The 14,575-nt window shown below is 39.5% G+C and overlaps 2 protein-coding genes across 2 annotated transcripts in view; both read left to right on the forward strand.

Annotated features, from left to right (window-relative positions):
• The window catches only part of LOC141342346 (uncharacterized), a 28,287-nt gene extending 22,541 nt beyond the window's left edge, over nucleotides 1–5,746 (forward strand). Inside the window, exons 31-34 of the mRNA XM_073846785.1 lie at nucleotides 3,579–3,695; nucleotides 4,053–4,200; nucleotides 4,786–4,833; nucleotides 4,926–5,746. Coding sequence (XP_073702886.1) covers nucleotides 3,579–3,695; nucleotides 4,053–4,200; nucleotides 4,786–4,833; nucleotides 4,926–5,200 — 588 coding nt within the window. The 3' untranslated portion in view covers nucleotides 5,201–5,746. The remainder of the gene's footprint in view (nucleotides 1–3,578; nucleotides 3,696–4,052; nucleotides 4,201–4,785; nucleotides 4,834–4,925) is intronic.
• Nucleotides 1–14,575, forward strand: part of LOC141336798 (uncharacterized) — a 131,947-nt gene that overhangs the window by 93,381 nt on the left and 23,991 nt on the right. The window lies entirely within an intron of this gene.

A 14,575-nucleotide genomic window follows, 5' to 3' on the forward strand; every position in this document is an offset into this window, starting at 1 on the left:
GAGAATATTTCTTATAAAATTCAATTCCGAAGCCGTCAGGTCCGGTGGCCTTACCGCTAGGGAAAGATGTGATGGCTTCGAATATTTCATCTAACGTTATCTCTGCATTAAGGGCGTCTCGATTCTGCTTCATCTAATTTGGGGAGATGTAATGATTGAAGAAAGTGGGAAAGGGCTGTAGGGACAGTGGAAGCTCGGGATTCAAACAAAGCCTCATAAAATTCTTTAAAACGTTTGTTGATGTCACTGAGGTTTGTCGTTATGGTTCCATCCTTTTTCCTAATTTGGTGAATAGCTCTATTAGCTTGAATACTTCTTAATTGACGCACGAGCAGCCTATCTGGTTTGTCTCCTAGCTCAAATTGCTTTTGTTTTATTTTTAATAGCATATTACTAACTTGGTCTGAAAAAATTCTATTATACTCTAGTTTTAATGCTGCAATCTCTTTGAGAACCTCAGGATCTGCTGAGTCCACATGTAATTGTTCAAGCTGATTGAGACGAGCTTCAATTACTGAAAGGCATTTTTTCCTTAGTTTTTTTTAGGCTGGATTCATATGAAATTATGTATCCCCTTAATACCGCCTTAAGTGACTCCCACAGTGTTGAATCGGATACTTCCCCTGTATCGTTAAACATAAGATACTCATCCAACCATTCTGTTACACGTTGGGAAAAATGAGAATCAAGGCGTAATGGAGGATTGAATCGCCAGCTATAACTGGGCTTAATTTCAAAAAGGTTAAGAGAAATGGTCACTGCAGAGTGGTCTAAGATTATTCTGTTGTGATGCTTAATTGCAGTTACGCATGAAGCAACCTTGTAGTCGACCAGGAAAAAATGCTATGAACGTTAGAGAAAAATGTATATTGCCTATCAGTCGGGTGATTCAACCTCCAAATATCAACTAAATCATATGAGTTAATTAATTTATTTAAGGTGGTAGTAGAGTTGGGCAAGTGACCCACAGAACGGGCAGGAGTCCTGTCCAGAGTGGGATCTAAAACCAGGTTAAAGTCACCACCAATTCTTAAATGTGTGTTAGATAAATTGGGGACGAGATTAAAAACTGTACGGAAAAAGGATGGGTCATCATAATTTGGGCCATATAGATTCAATAATGTAATATGTACAGAAAAAATTAAACCCGAGACTATCACATATTGACCATTTGGATCACTAATGGTACATATATGCTTAAAAGGTATGAAAAGATATGAAAAGGTAGACTGGAACACCTGTGAAACCCAATTACACCTAAGGAGTCTTTGTTCATTATGCTTAATATGTGTCTCTTGCAAAAATATGATATCAGCAGATATTGACTTCAAATAAGAAAAGACTTTGAACCTTTTAACCCGGTTATTAATGCCTCGTACATTCCAGCTGGCTAAGGTAACATTACAATTTGAGGATTGCATATTATATGCCATTAGAAGTGAGCCTCAATTTTATGGTAATTGTATGGAACTGGAGCTATTACAGTAAACAGGACAAAACATATAACACTTAACACACACTCATGAAAAAAGAAAACCCCCAGCGCCCTCCACCCCCCCCCCCCCTCTCTTTCATCCGCTTCCCCAAACGAGGCGGAATACAAAATACAAACCCCATATGAACCGGGAGCTACAAGGCTTCCTAAGGAGCAATAAAGACACTTATCAACTGCAATAAACTTAACTGTCGGGGAAAAAAAAATAAAAAAAATAAATGGCTCCTCCTCTACCCTCGACGCATAACATTAACAAAACTAGTAATGTTGAACATTGGCACGAAGTCAACAATAGCTAACGAACATTGGTATAGCAAAATGCCAGAACCATAGTCCCGCAAAAGGATACTTTCAATATAGAGTCAAAAGTCTTGGTTTTATTAGTGGGTGCGGGCGCGCGCACTTGTAGTAATCATTGGCTTCCTACATCCGAGAGCCCGAGTCACCGGTCTGTATAGCGGCGCATGAACAAGACCATACTCACAGGCTCAATACGCTTAGAGCAACTGTGAAATTGTCAAGTGTACGTGCGTAAGAAGTCAAGATACGCAATACGATGTGCGCGATCCACTTTTACTCCAGATGGAAAGTTTTGGTCTCCCAGGACGGCCGGTATCAGCTTCTCCACAAATTCCATTGGGCAAACATTTTCAACTTTCTCTTGTAGCCCTGCAATTTTAATATTTTGCCGCTGGGAGCGGCCTTCCAGGTCATCAAGCTTGACGTGTAAGGCTTTATTGGCGGCAACAATATCCTGGCAGAGAGCCTTTAACTCAGAAATGCAGCTGTCATGTTCGACTCTCGCGCCCTCGAGATCGGAGATACAGGAGTTAGTTTCGGTAAGCGATGCTTGCATTTGCGACAAAGTATTTTCGATAGAGTTAAATCTGTCATTCATCAACTTATCCATAGCTTGAATAGATGCTTGGATTGCTGCCAAGATTGGGGATAAGGCCGTGGTCTTTTCGTTGACAGTAGCACTAGCCGCTTGTTCAGTCAGTGCTTGCTTCTCCATTGACTGTTCGTCTACATTGGCCGGTTGGTCACATTTCTTTGTTTTAGGTTTCGTCATCTTGACTTCAAGCTTAAAAGGGTATTGTTTCGTTTTTATTATGATTAAATGAAGCTAGTTTTTTCGAGGTTAATGGAGGAGCTCCTCAAAACTACGTCTACTCCATTCGGTGCTCTCGAGCGCCCCCCCAAGCTTGGGTACTTTTAATATAAAACAAAGTTTCGGCTATCAAATTCTGTCAGATTTATAGTGAAATGCAGAAACTTACAAAAATGTGGTTTTCATCCTCTTTAATGTGGTGTGACACACACTGTATTTGCCTCAGTTTAAATGGAATGTGAATCAATCTTCTTTTAGATTGCAATGAGACATTCATTTAATTAAATTACACTGTTTTTTATGCCTTCTGATGTTGAATTTCATGAAGATGATTACTCACTAAAAATCCCACAGCTCATGTTTCCATGCCATTTGAAATCTTGTTTTGGCATTACAGTGGTTATATCTAAGTTTGTGAGTTGTTTACTTACTTTTTTAAATTAGAGTTCCTATTAATGCCATTATATTGTTAATTTAGACTGATTCATGAACGTGGAACACGAGAGGCGGAATTTGTCACATGAACTAATCACAGTCGATCATAACCAGTCATATACGATCATAACGCGACACACGTGACTTTCCCTCATTCATTCTCAATTACCCCCCACCAAACTCACGGCATGCTTTAGGGGGTCTGTTAAAACTCAATGGGCTCAAAGGAGGCAAGATAGACGTAGACACCTGCTGTAACTTTACCTGCTGGTGTCGCTGTTGGACAATGTTTCTTAAAAAAAAAACAAGTGACTTTGTAATGTTATATTTTGTAATATTGGCATTGTTTTTTTGTTCTACCTCCCTTGACTCTTCGTAGGAAAAGCCCCTGCCTAAAAATGTTAAAAATAAGGTCTGTTTAGTAATTATTTAAGGAGCCATCGTCTCATTATGTTGGAAGGAACCATTTTTGTTACCTAAATGGTCAGGCTCTGGCTAGCCTTCACAGCCTCTTCCTAACCCCAACCTCTTCTTAAGGTCAAGGACCAGCATGTGGAGAATATGCATATTAAAACCAGTTCAAAGTGTCATCTCAACCCGGGAACATATTACCATCTGTGTTGTCAACCAAAGAAATATAGAGTGCAGCCAGAGGTAACATCTTATTCAATTTAAACATTATTAATTATATTTAGATGCATAAATCTCTACAATATATTACAGTAGGCTATATAAAGAGTTAGTTCACCCAAAAATCACAGTTGAGAAAATTCAGGAAAAGTAAGAAATAAATAAATAAAGGCAATACCGCACAGAATAAACCTTGGGTCGAGTAAATAATTACTACATTTTCATTTTTGGGTGAACTATCTCTTTAATGTAACTAACATGTCACTGAAGTATACATTTATTTTTTTTCTTCTCAATATAATTTCCTGATTGATTTCGAGTTATTTTAGCGCATGTATTTTTTTCTGCCCAAGAATCACCTTAGTCTTGTTCTTTTTTCAGACTGAGGTGTTTGAGTTTAATTTTGGTCCAAACTATCATCCCACATTTGAAGTGTTTGTGGATGTCAGAAAAGAGAAGGTCAAGCTAAGTCTTAAGGACAACACTGAAAGTAGGGAAGTGTGGCCTCCCCGACAAATCCTTCTCACAGGTAAGGAATGACACAAATAATTGTTGCTAGCAATGCTAGAATTCATCATGGATAAGAAGTTGGGTATAATTATAACACCAGTTATGAAATAAAAAAAAACATAAATAATGTAAGATTTAAAGGAGTAGTTTACTTCCAGAACAAAAATTTACAGATGTACTCCATTGTCATACTGTCTTTCTTCAGTTGGAAAGAAATTATGTTTTTTGAGGAAATCATTTAAAAAAGAAGTCCCTGAAGCAATTGATAAGAACATTTTGGGAGAAATAGTACAGCACTTTTAATCGTCAACCTGCTACCTTGACACACTTCCCACATATTTTATTAAAAGTTTACTTAACTGTTTAGAAGTAGTTCCACTTTTATTTGACAGACAGTTGATAAATGTTTTTCTCCAAATGATGATTTTTTAATTTTGACTTGAACTAAATATTATATTATGATCTACGATGTACTTTATTATTATTAGTGTTGACATGTTTCTAATGGTTCTAAATTAAAATATATTATAAAGTGACTGGATTGTCCTGTTGATCAGTTCCTAATTGGATAAGGTTTTCATGACTGATTTTCCTATTTTGTTAGTAACATCAGGCCAAGAGGTAGAGCGTCCAGCTCACAGACAGCTCACAGGTATGAACTCAGTTGCAGTTGTTGATCTTTTTTTTTTTTTGTTACACAAAAAACTTTCTAAAATTTTTTATCTTTTTTGTTTGTTTTATCAGAATCTGAATTTGTGGACAATAACAGACATCACCTCATTCAGAGAGTTTCATCAGTGATGGAGATTGCTGATGGTCTGAGGGCCAAAAACATGATTAGTCATGAAATGAACAGTGAAGTTCAAGCTATAGAACCACACCAAAAGCAAATGAGACTCTTGTTTAAAGCTCTTGACTCTGGAGGAGCTTCTGTAAAAGCAGAATTCTACAGATTGCTGAAGAAGAAGGAACCTAAACTAGTAAATGATCTGATTTCTGAATCCAGTAGACCACAGTAATGCTGAAAAACAGCATTAACTTCAGTCAGTTTGAGACATAAACGGCAGCTACAGCTTCTTAATATGTATATAAGAGAGATCCATGTGCTTATTTTATGAATTTACTAGATTTACCAATGATATTTATGTCATGAATCCCACAAGTTTCTGTCAAACCTTAAGATCATGTTCTTCAGCATAATCTGAAATTGAGCCAAATAGCATCTTGTGACCATCTGTACAATGTCAACATGAGTATGCTGATTTTGCCTACTTAATGTGACTGAAATGCAGAATCTAATATTTCATTTATGCCTTGCATTAATGTTTGTTTTCAAAGTTCTCAAACTGTTTATCCAGATTTACATTTTAATTTGAATCCCTATATTTGGTGCTCGTTGTATACGTGAATGTACATATGCTTATGGTTTACTCTGACTGGATTCGTTTAATATGAGGTATGTATGATGCTGTTACTGTATGACAATATGAGTCACTATGAAAGATGTTTTAATCTTATAATACTATGGAAAAATAGCCACATACAATTAAAAAGTTGCTGTGAGGAAAAAGCACATGGGCCATAATTTTTCTTTTGCATTTTACATTTTTAGCAGATGAATACAACAAACAAACAAAAATGTTATCATAAAATGAAGTAGTACAGGTCTTTTTTTAAGAGGAGCATGAGGAAATGGATCTCAAGTCATGTGTTCTCACAGTGACACACTATGAACACATTGCACATTCATTCCCATCTTTTCGTCTTTGATATGTGAATTTGTTTGGTCAAATTCATTGTCCTCTCATCAAATAGTGTTAGCCAGTCAATCTTGAATCTTGTCAAATGTGTTTAGAGCATTAATGCATGTTAGGGCTGAGTGATATGACAATACATATCCTGGTAATGAAATAAAATATGAATCGATTAAACTTTTTAAAAATCATTTTCATAGATAGGTCTGTCGGAATAAGCAAATATATCTGTGCAGTTAAAGCTTAGTCTGGCTTAGCCAGACCTTCTGGAACCTTGGCCGCTTTGAATGGCCAAGGACCGCCCAAGAGGCCATATGATTGACATGTAAAGCAACCAATCACATTACGTTTTGTGCCATGTCATGCTTAGGGGCCTGAAAATGTCCCCACAGTAACAGACCGGTGTGTAGAACTCTTGGACTTATTTTAAAGAGTATATACTGCAAAATTTACATATTTCACATATTTTGAAAAATCCAGCATTTAGTTGATCCCGATAAGTGCTCATTGTCATAGTTATAAAACTGACGGCTTTCTTCTTCGTTGAAGGGGTTTGGTGTCACAGCATCTTGGTTTCCAGGCGGAATGTTGAAAAATGCGACACAAACGTTTCCTGGAAATCCAGTAGAATTCAATAAATCAGATAACGACGTTGAAATTCCTGAAGTGTTTCTAATTTTTTGTGCCATATGCATCAGACATAAATATGTGTATACATATCTATCTATCTATCCATCAGATGCTCAACAAAAGATCTGTGGGCTTGACATCTGAAGGCTGAGACTAGTTAAAGCTTTATTTATATCCTCGCCTTGTCCCTGCTGACTGCGCGTATACATCTTATATACAATATAATGAGATCTAATGAATATTCAAAGCTACCCAGCTCTCAAAGAAAACTTTAGAATGACCATGGCACTCTTGCAGATTAAAAAAGCATTTATTATCAGATGGCTAAAATAATCTAAAAACACTCCAATGCATTTCAGCACATGCCTCCTTCAGGGAGAGCAAACAACAAACTTATGCTGCGTTCACGCCATGTGGTAATTATGGTAATTTCGAGATGACAACATGTGACGTTCTACTTGGAGCTGTTCACGTCCTCAGACTCGGAATTATGCTTTTTCTATGGCAACAGTAGGTGTGTTCGACTTGAACCATGGCTACAGACGGCAGTCAATGAGATCAGCCGGTTGCAGTCAGGGGCGGAGTTGAAAATGTACATGTCAAGTCGGACACTTTCTGCTCTCGGAAGTGACGCTCATGCGGTGTTTGCATACTCTATCACAGATGAAGTGAATATATATATATATGCTTTCATTTATGTTTTATGATAAACGTGACTTAATATAACATTGCGACTACAGTACAGCTTTTGTTGTTCTAAAAACACAGATTTGTGGCCATTATTGGAATAAAAAGGTTAGATTAAACATGAAACACACGTGATCGTTGTCATGCTGTGAATCCGGCCATTCGTAAAACAGCTGTCGTCATCAAAGCTATTGCAGTCGCACTGAATAAACTGCAGCGGTTGAGTTAGCCGGCTGATCTCGAATGATGCCACTCGTGACAATCACCTGCCGTCGGTGCCATCTCAAGTTGGACACAATTTCTAACCGGCATGCATTGCTTCAAGTCAGAATTTGATCGATCTGCGCAGCACTGCGTTAAGTCGAACACACCTACTATCAACGCCTAAACAGAGCCCACGTTGGTCAGGCGGTACAACGGTCATGTGGTACAAGTCGTAGTTCTCAGAAGACTCCCAGTTCACAAGTTGTAATTACAAGTTCTATGAGGACGTGAATGCTTTTTACAAGTTGGAATCTCTTAATTACGGGAATTCCAATATGGCGTGAACGCACCTAGAGCACAGGCGAAAGCAGTGTCATTAAGTCATCTGATCATAGTCACGTGACAAACAACTCTCTATAACATTAAACATTGACAAAAACAGCATATTTTCATACTCAAGAAATATGACTTCAAATCTAAAAACTTATCATAATAAAACATTATAAAAAAGGAAAAAAGTCCAAGTCTTCATTTAATCCTGGATAGTATTAGCCTTTAATTTGTAAATCCAAAATGTCTCCTTTGTTTAGTTTAAGTTCTCTATTTCCTTTTCTAACAGCAATATTCACGTGGTCAATACCTTGGTTCTTTCACACTTGGCACTTTGTTTTGGAACCTGGAGCGTTTCCCACCTTAGCTCGGTTCGTTTGGGCATATGTGAACACGGCAATCGCCGTCGGATCCGCACCAAAACAATCGCGGCGAGATGCTGCAGTAAAGATGGTTTGCAGTTTGATATTCAGATTTCTTTTGGCTATGAATACACAGTGCGCTGTCATAAACATGCAAATAATACAGAATGTCGTTCTCCATGATGTGTGATTTATGTTGATGCTTTCCTTCTGGCGGAAATCAGGATTTTTTTCGATGCGATTTTTAATTTTATAATGCTTATAGCTCTGAAAGCTGGAAACTTAGAAGACTGAAACCGGTGTCATCTTAACCAGCATGATCTGCGATTTTTTTTTTCACAGCAAAGATCTTGTCGGTAAACCCCTTGGTTGTCCGCTATAAGGAATGTGAAAGATAAGCGCTCTTCATTTTAACGTCATTTACCAATAATCGTAATGTCACACGGTGCTGTACCAGTGAATAAAAGTTTTCATTATTAGGCCCTTCCCTGGGTCACGTACATCACTATTCTGATCTGTGAAAACTTTCACAGTTCGGTACTGATCAGCTGACCCTTCCCTGGGTCACTAACATCACTATTCTGATCTGTGAAGACTTTCACAGTTCGGTACTGATCAGCTGGCCCTTCCCTGGGTCACTAACATCACTATTCTGATCTGTGAAGACTTTCACAGTTCGTGGATCAGCTGACCCTTCCCTGGGTCACTAACATCACTATTCTGATCTGTGAAGACTTTCACAGTTCGTGGATCAGCTGACCCTTCCCTGGGTCACTAACATCACTATTCTGATCTGTGAAGACTTTCACAGTTCGTGGATCAGCTGACCCTTCCCTGGGTCACTAACATCACTATTCTGATCTGTGAAGACTTTCACAGTTCGGTACTGATCAGCTGACCCTTCCCTGGGTCACTAACATCACTATTCTGATCTGTGAAGACTTTCACAGTTCGGTACTGACCAGCTGACCCTTCCCTGGGTCACTAACATCACTATTCTGATCTGTGAAGACTTTCACAGTTCGGTACTGACCAGCTGACACTTCCCTGGGTCACTAACATCACTATTCTGATCTGTGAAGACTTTCACAGTTCGGTACTGACCAGCTGACACTTCCCTGGGTCACTAACATCACTATTCTGATCTGTGAAAACTTTCACAGTTTGGTACTGACCAGCTGACCCTTCCCTGGGTCACATCACTATTCTGATCTGTGAAAACTTTCACAGTTCGGTACTGACCAGCTGACCCTTCCCTGGGCCACTAACATCACTATTCTGATGTGTGAAAACTTGCGCAAATCTGAATATCAAACCGCAAACTATCTTTACTGCGGTGTCCGACGTACGATTGTAAAATGATCGAAAACTAACTCTGGAGCGGTTCGGTTGCAGTGAGAAAGCAATCTGATCGAACGGACCAACGAACAAGGCTATATCACAATATATAATGGGTAATTCCGGGGAAAGCAGTAGCTTTGTTATTTAACTAATACCTCTTTTAATGAACCTGTGAATGTCTGTGTGTGGGCATGTTTTTACTATTCAAAATCAAAGCGCTCCTTTTCATTTCATAATGCCGTCTTATTGCTCTCTTTGTAGTAGGTGCATTTTAAAAATGTTTTCCCTACGAATCCTGGACTCCTGCTCAAAACTATAAATGAATATAATGATAGCTACAAAAAATCCAAAGCTGTTGTTCCATTCTGACGGATGACAGTTGAGCGGAATCCTGGAAAATAACCCGTGGAACTTTGACCAATTCTGAGGACATTTTACTCATGCGTGACTTGTATTAACACATTTGGTCAGATTAGAAACTTTGCCGTGGGAAAGCGAACCGCATCAAGAAAAAAATGCAACATTGTAATCATTTTAATCTCTGTTTTTGGAACAGAGAAATCGATCTTCAGGTGTGAAAGCACAATTAAGCATCGACGGATTACTTTTATGCATTCATTTAAAATGTTTTGCCATAGGATTATCTTCATTACTGATGGCATATATGTGTTCTTTGTGCGTCTTTTTGTTCTTCAAATACAAAACACCTTAAATTGATGACATTCTAGTTTATTAATGAGTAGTTTGACAGTTAATAAAATGTCTCATAGAATAAACCTTGCATGTATTATCATCTAAGAATATTTTACCTTGTACCACATTATCGCAATGGTTACAATAATGACATTTAAAACCTAGAGCTCAACTGTGTCTTTGAAAGGCTGTTATTTGTTGCAGAAGATTTTCTTGGACTCTTCCTTGAATATTTCCTTTAGCCTGGCACCCATTTGGCCAAACTCACTGTCCTTTAAAGAGCAAACAAGAGAGAACAAAACACAAAACTATCTGTCAAAAATCAAATGTCCTCTTGTAAAGTTAATCATCTCAACAGTAATCATCAATAATGTCCAAGATATGTATCCACGTATAACACATTAAAAACAATAAAATTTTAACAAGCTCTTGATTTGTCTTTTGGCGATGTATTTCTTATGTAACTTGTTTAATACCCTCAATCGGTCCTTGGGGTCTATATGACCCCGATCGACTTTTCCTTGATTAAAAAAAAGGGTTCCCTTCATCTGAGAGGAAAAATATTTTGTGACTTTTCCTACATAATCTGTCTATACACACAAAAACCGGCTTGGTTCGATTGTTCTGAAGGTATGTAATTTTTTTTTTTACTAATCTGGTCTTTGGGGTCAATATGACCCCACATTGAAATGAATGGGAAATTTGAAAAAAAATCAATATTTTTTTCTTCATTTGTCAAAAAAAATCTATAAATCCGGCATAAATAAGAAAATTCACACACAGAAATGAAGGCCTACTACTAGAGCATAAATGTGATGTAGAAAAGACTGTAGAAAAGAATGCTCACACACACACACACACACACACACACACACACACACACACACACACACTTACATATGCACCCATGTATTCTCTCACTCTCTCTCTTTCTCTCTCTCTCTCTCTCTCTCTCTCTCACACACACACTCACACACACGCACACACACTCTGACTCCAAGTCTTGTCCTTTAGGTGTGTCTTAGGTGGCATTTTTCTGTCAAATTTCTGTGGCATTATGCAAAAATAGACATTTCAAAATGCACCAAAACTACAAAAATTCTACTATTTGAAAAAAAAAAATATTATTTTAAATGTCCTTTCTTATGTTTATATATAAATAAATTCAAAAAATGTATTTCAAAAGTTGTAATTCAAGCAGTTGGCTACATGCAGTAAAATGAATGGCTCTCTATTGGCCTCTGCTGGTCAAAACTATTTATTTCTTAAACTGAAAAGAATTAAGGTTTATCTCTAACCAGGAGATAGCGTACTTCTACACATAACACCTAGATCAATATCCAAAAACAATTTACAGTTTTTCTCAATTGATAAAACACTAAACCCTAATGTCTGAACCAAATGCTCAGTTGCCTGAACCCATTGATTGAATCAATCACTCTTTTGGCAAAACCATAAGCACTTTTCACCTGTTTAGACACAACTTGCCAACACATTTTCATTGTGATGCACCCGTGCTGCATAATGGTGAGCACAGGTGACAAAAGTCAAACACAATTAAAGCACAGGTTTCTCCACTTGAACACAACAACTCAAAACTGATCACACTTGTGGCTAATGATGTGAGGGAACATATACAGTAAGCCAGTTCAGAGAACACTGGTTTGTGAGGCCTGAGAGGAAGTGTTCATGTGAGAGGTGGTCGAGGTGGTCAGCAAAGACAAAGAACAGTAATATCTGATGAAATCCAAACATCAGTAGATTCACTGTGTCCTCCATAATCCGAAGATTTAGAGAAGAAAACAAGGAAATTACCATTTTTTGACATTATAGTCAAACAATTATTTTCTCACATTCACTTGCATTGACGATTTTTCAATCTAGAGGTCCAGTGGGGTTTTATGGATGGGCGGGACTTACCAGCTCTATAGTATGTCATACAGTAATTGCTGTCAACATTTACATACTGTACTATAATGTCAAAATATGGTAATTACCTGTTCTCTTCTCTAAATCTTCGGATTATGGTGGACACAGTGAATTTACTGATGTTTGGTTGTACCCTTTGTCAGCCTCCCTCATGCTCATACCATGGACAAGAACATGGTCAATCACAGTCGCTCTGATTTCATCAGATATTACTGTTCTTTGTCTTCGCTGACCTCCTCGACCACCTCGACCTCCTCTCACACGAACTCTTCCTATCTATGTTGTTGCCTGGCCAGACAAAATGTGGCCTGTGATGTGGATGAAGTCCTGTGGCCTGACCCAGTACGGAGACATGATGCTGTGGCTGAGTAATGCACTTATTTGTATATTTTTGTACTTTATTTTTACATGGGCTTACTGTTCACAAGTGGCAAACGCATAGGATTTCTGTTTGTTTTTACAAGTGCTACATGTAAATGCACAAGATTTCTGTTTTGTCTTTTTGTACAAGTGCTAAATGCACAGGTTTTCTTTGTTTTGCAACATGCATTTAGCCTACAGTGAACAATAAACATTTATTTCTCCAGCTTCATGTCCTGAGCATTGTGTTTTCTATTTTTCTACGTAGTGTTTAGTGACTGTTCAGTGGTGTTTTTAATTTTGATTGACTCGGGGCACGATTTGACAACATAGTTCAGTTTTGAGCACAGATTGAACTGTTTTGAGGTGAAAGTTTGGTTTTGCAAGAAGAGTCTGAGATTTTGTGAATATAGCTTGAAAATTGGGTTTTGTGTACACAGTTTAGAGAAAAGGAGAGCAGCTTTCAAGAAATATGTCTTAGCAATTGAGAAAAACTGTAAATTAAATTTAGATCATAATTTAAGTGAATTTTTCATAAAAAAATTAAAATTTCATATGCAAGCTTATGGTGTAGTTGAGGAATTGTGTGGTAAATAGGTACAAAAGTACTTAATATCTCCCAAAACACAGCATTAAGGAATAGATGAGAAGTAAACAAAAATATATATATATATTATTTGTATAATTAAAAATGTATATTTTTTGTATAATTTCTCTATCAATTGTTGGGGTCATATTGACCCCAAAGACCAAATTGATGAACTGGAAATGAAGACCTTTTTAGGGTTAAGTGGACCTTACCTTATTGAACGTGCTGTAGTTGCTGAAAATGAGCTGAAAGTCAGAAACGAATTCTCCTACTGCGTGATACTCCTTACTTTCCAACTGTCACAAGGAGGGTCAGAGACGTACGGATCCATTTGCAGCATTTATTTCAAACACAAAACAAACACAAAGGGGCAAGCAGAAATCGTGGTCAAAAACAGGCAGACAGGTCGGGGCTGGCAGCAAGAATCAAACACGGGAGGGAGTCCAGGAATCAAACACACGGGAAAACAAACACGGAAAGAAACGCTCGGAAATACAGACCATACGGAACAATAAGACTTCGCAAGGTGGCTGTGTGTGTGTGAGAAGCTTAAATGCAGTCAGTGTGATGAGGTGCAGCTGTGAGCGGTAATCAGTGCAGTGAGAAACAAGGAACAGGTGAATGCAGTGATTGGTGCAGTGGCTTGTGGGGAATGAAGTCCATGAAGTGTGGTGCAAGAGTTCATGATGAGATAGACCAGATACGTGACAGAGCCCCCCCCCCCCCCCCAAGGAGCGGCTTCCAGACGCTCTAACCACCTAATACAACCTGGAGGGTGGTGGAGCGGAGGCGGAACAGGGGGAGGGATGGAGGGCCAGGTCCATGTAGGGGTACTGGAACCACGAACTGAGGCGGAGCCGACGGAGGGAGAAGCCATGGTGGAGGAAGGGTTGGCTCCTGCATGGGGCCGACCGACGGAGGTGGAGCCCGAGGCGGAACCGGAGAGTCGATGGTCCTGGGCGACACAGAGGATCCGGAGGGCCAAGGCGGAACCCAAGGCTCTGGCGACCCCGGCGGAGATGGAGGTCCGGAGGTACGCAGCGGAGCCGGAGTGACAGAGGATCGAGGCTGTGCCCACGGGAGGGAGGAGGTCCACAGAGCCGGCAGGACGGAGTGACGAGGCGCAGCCGGAGGAGTAGAGTCCAGAGGCGAAGGTGGGGCGACGACTGACCGGGGCGGAGCCGGAGAGACGATGGAGCCCGGAGGAGCTGGTGGGCCGACGGCCGACAACGGAGACGAGGGAGCACAGAGCCGGGGTGGAGCCGCAGGGTCGGAGGGCCGAGGTGGAGTCCAGGACTCTGAGACTGGAGGTGATTGTGAGGGATCCTTCAGTCTGGACATCGATGGAAACTGGCAGTCCCACGGCAAGTCCTCTGCACCGAAGGTGGGATGTGGGTGAGCAGAGGGACTGTCAGGAGACAGAGGTGGCGGGACTGGAGCAGCAGGGGGGGGTGGGTGGGAACCCACACAGTCCATGCATGGCCTCCATGACCAGAACCGGGCAGCCAGGAATCT

Source organism: Garra rufa, chromosome 1 (genome assembly GCF_049309525.1).
Source record: "Garra rufa chromosome 1, GarRuf1.0, whole genome shotgun sequence".
Taxonomy (NCBI): Eukaryota; Metazoa; Chordata; class Actinopteri; order Cypriniformes; family Cyprinidae; genus Garra; species Garra rufa.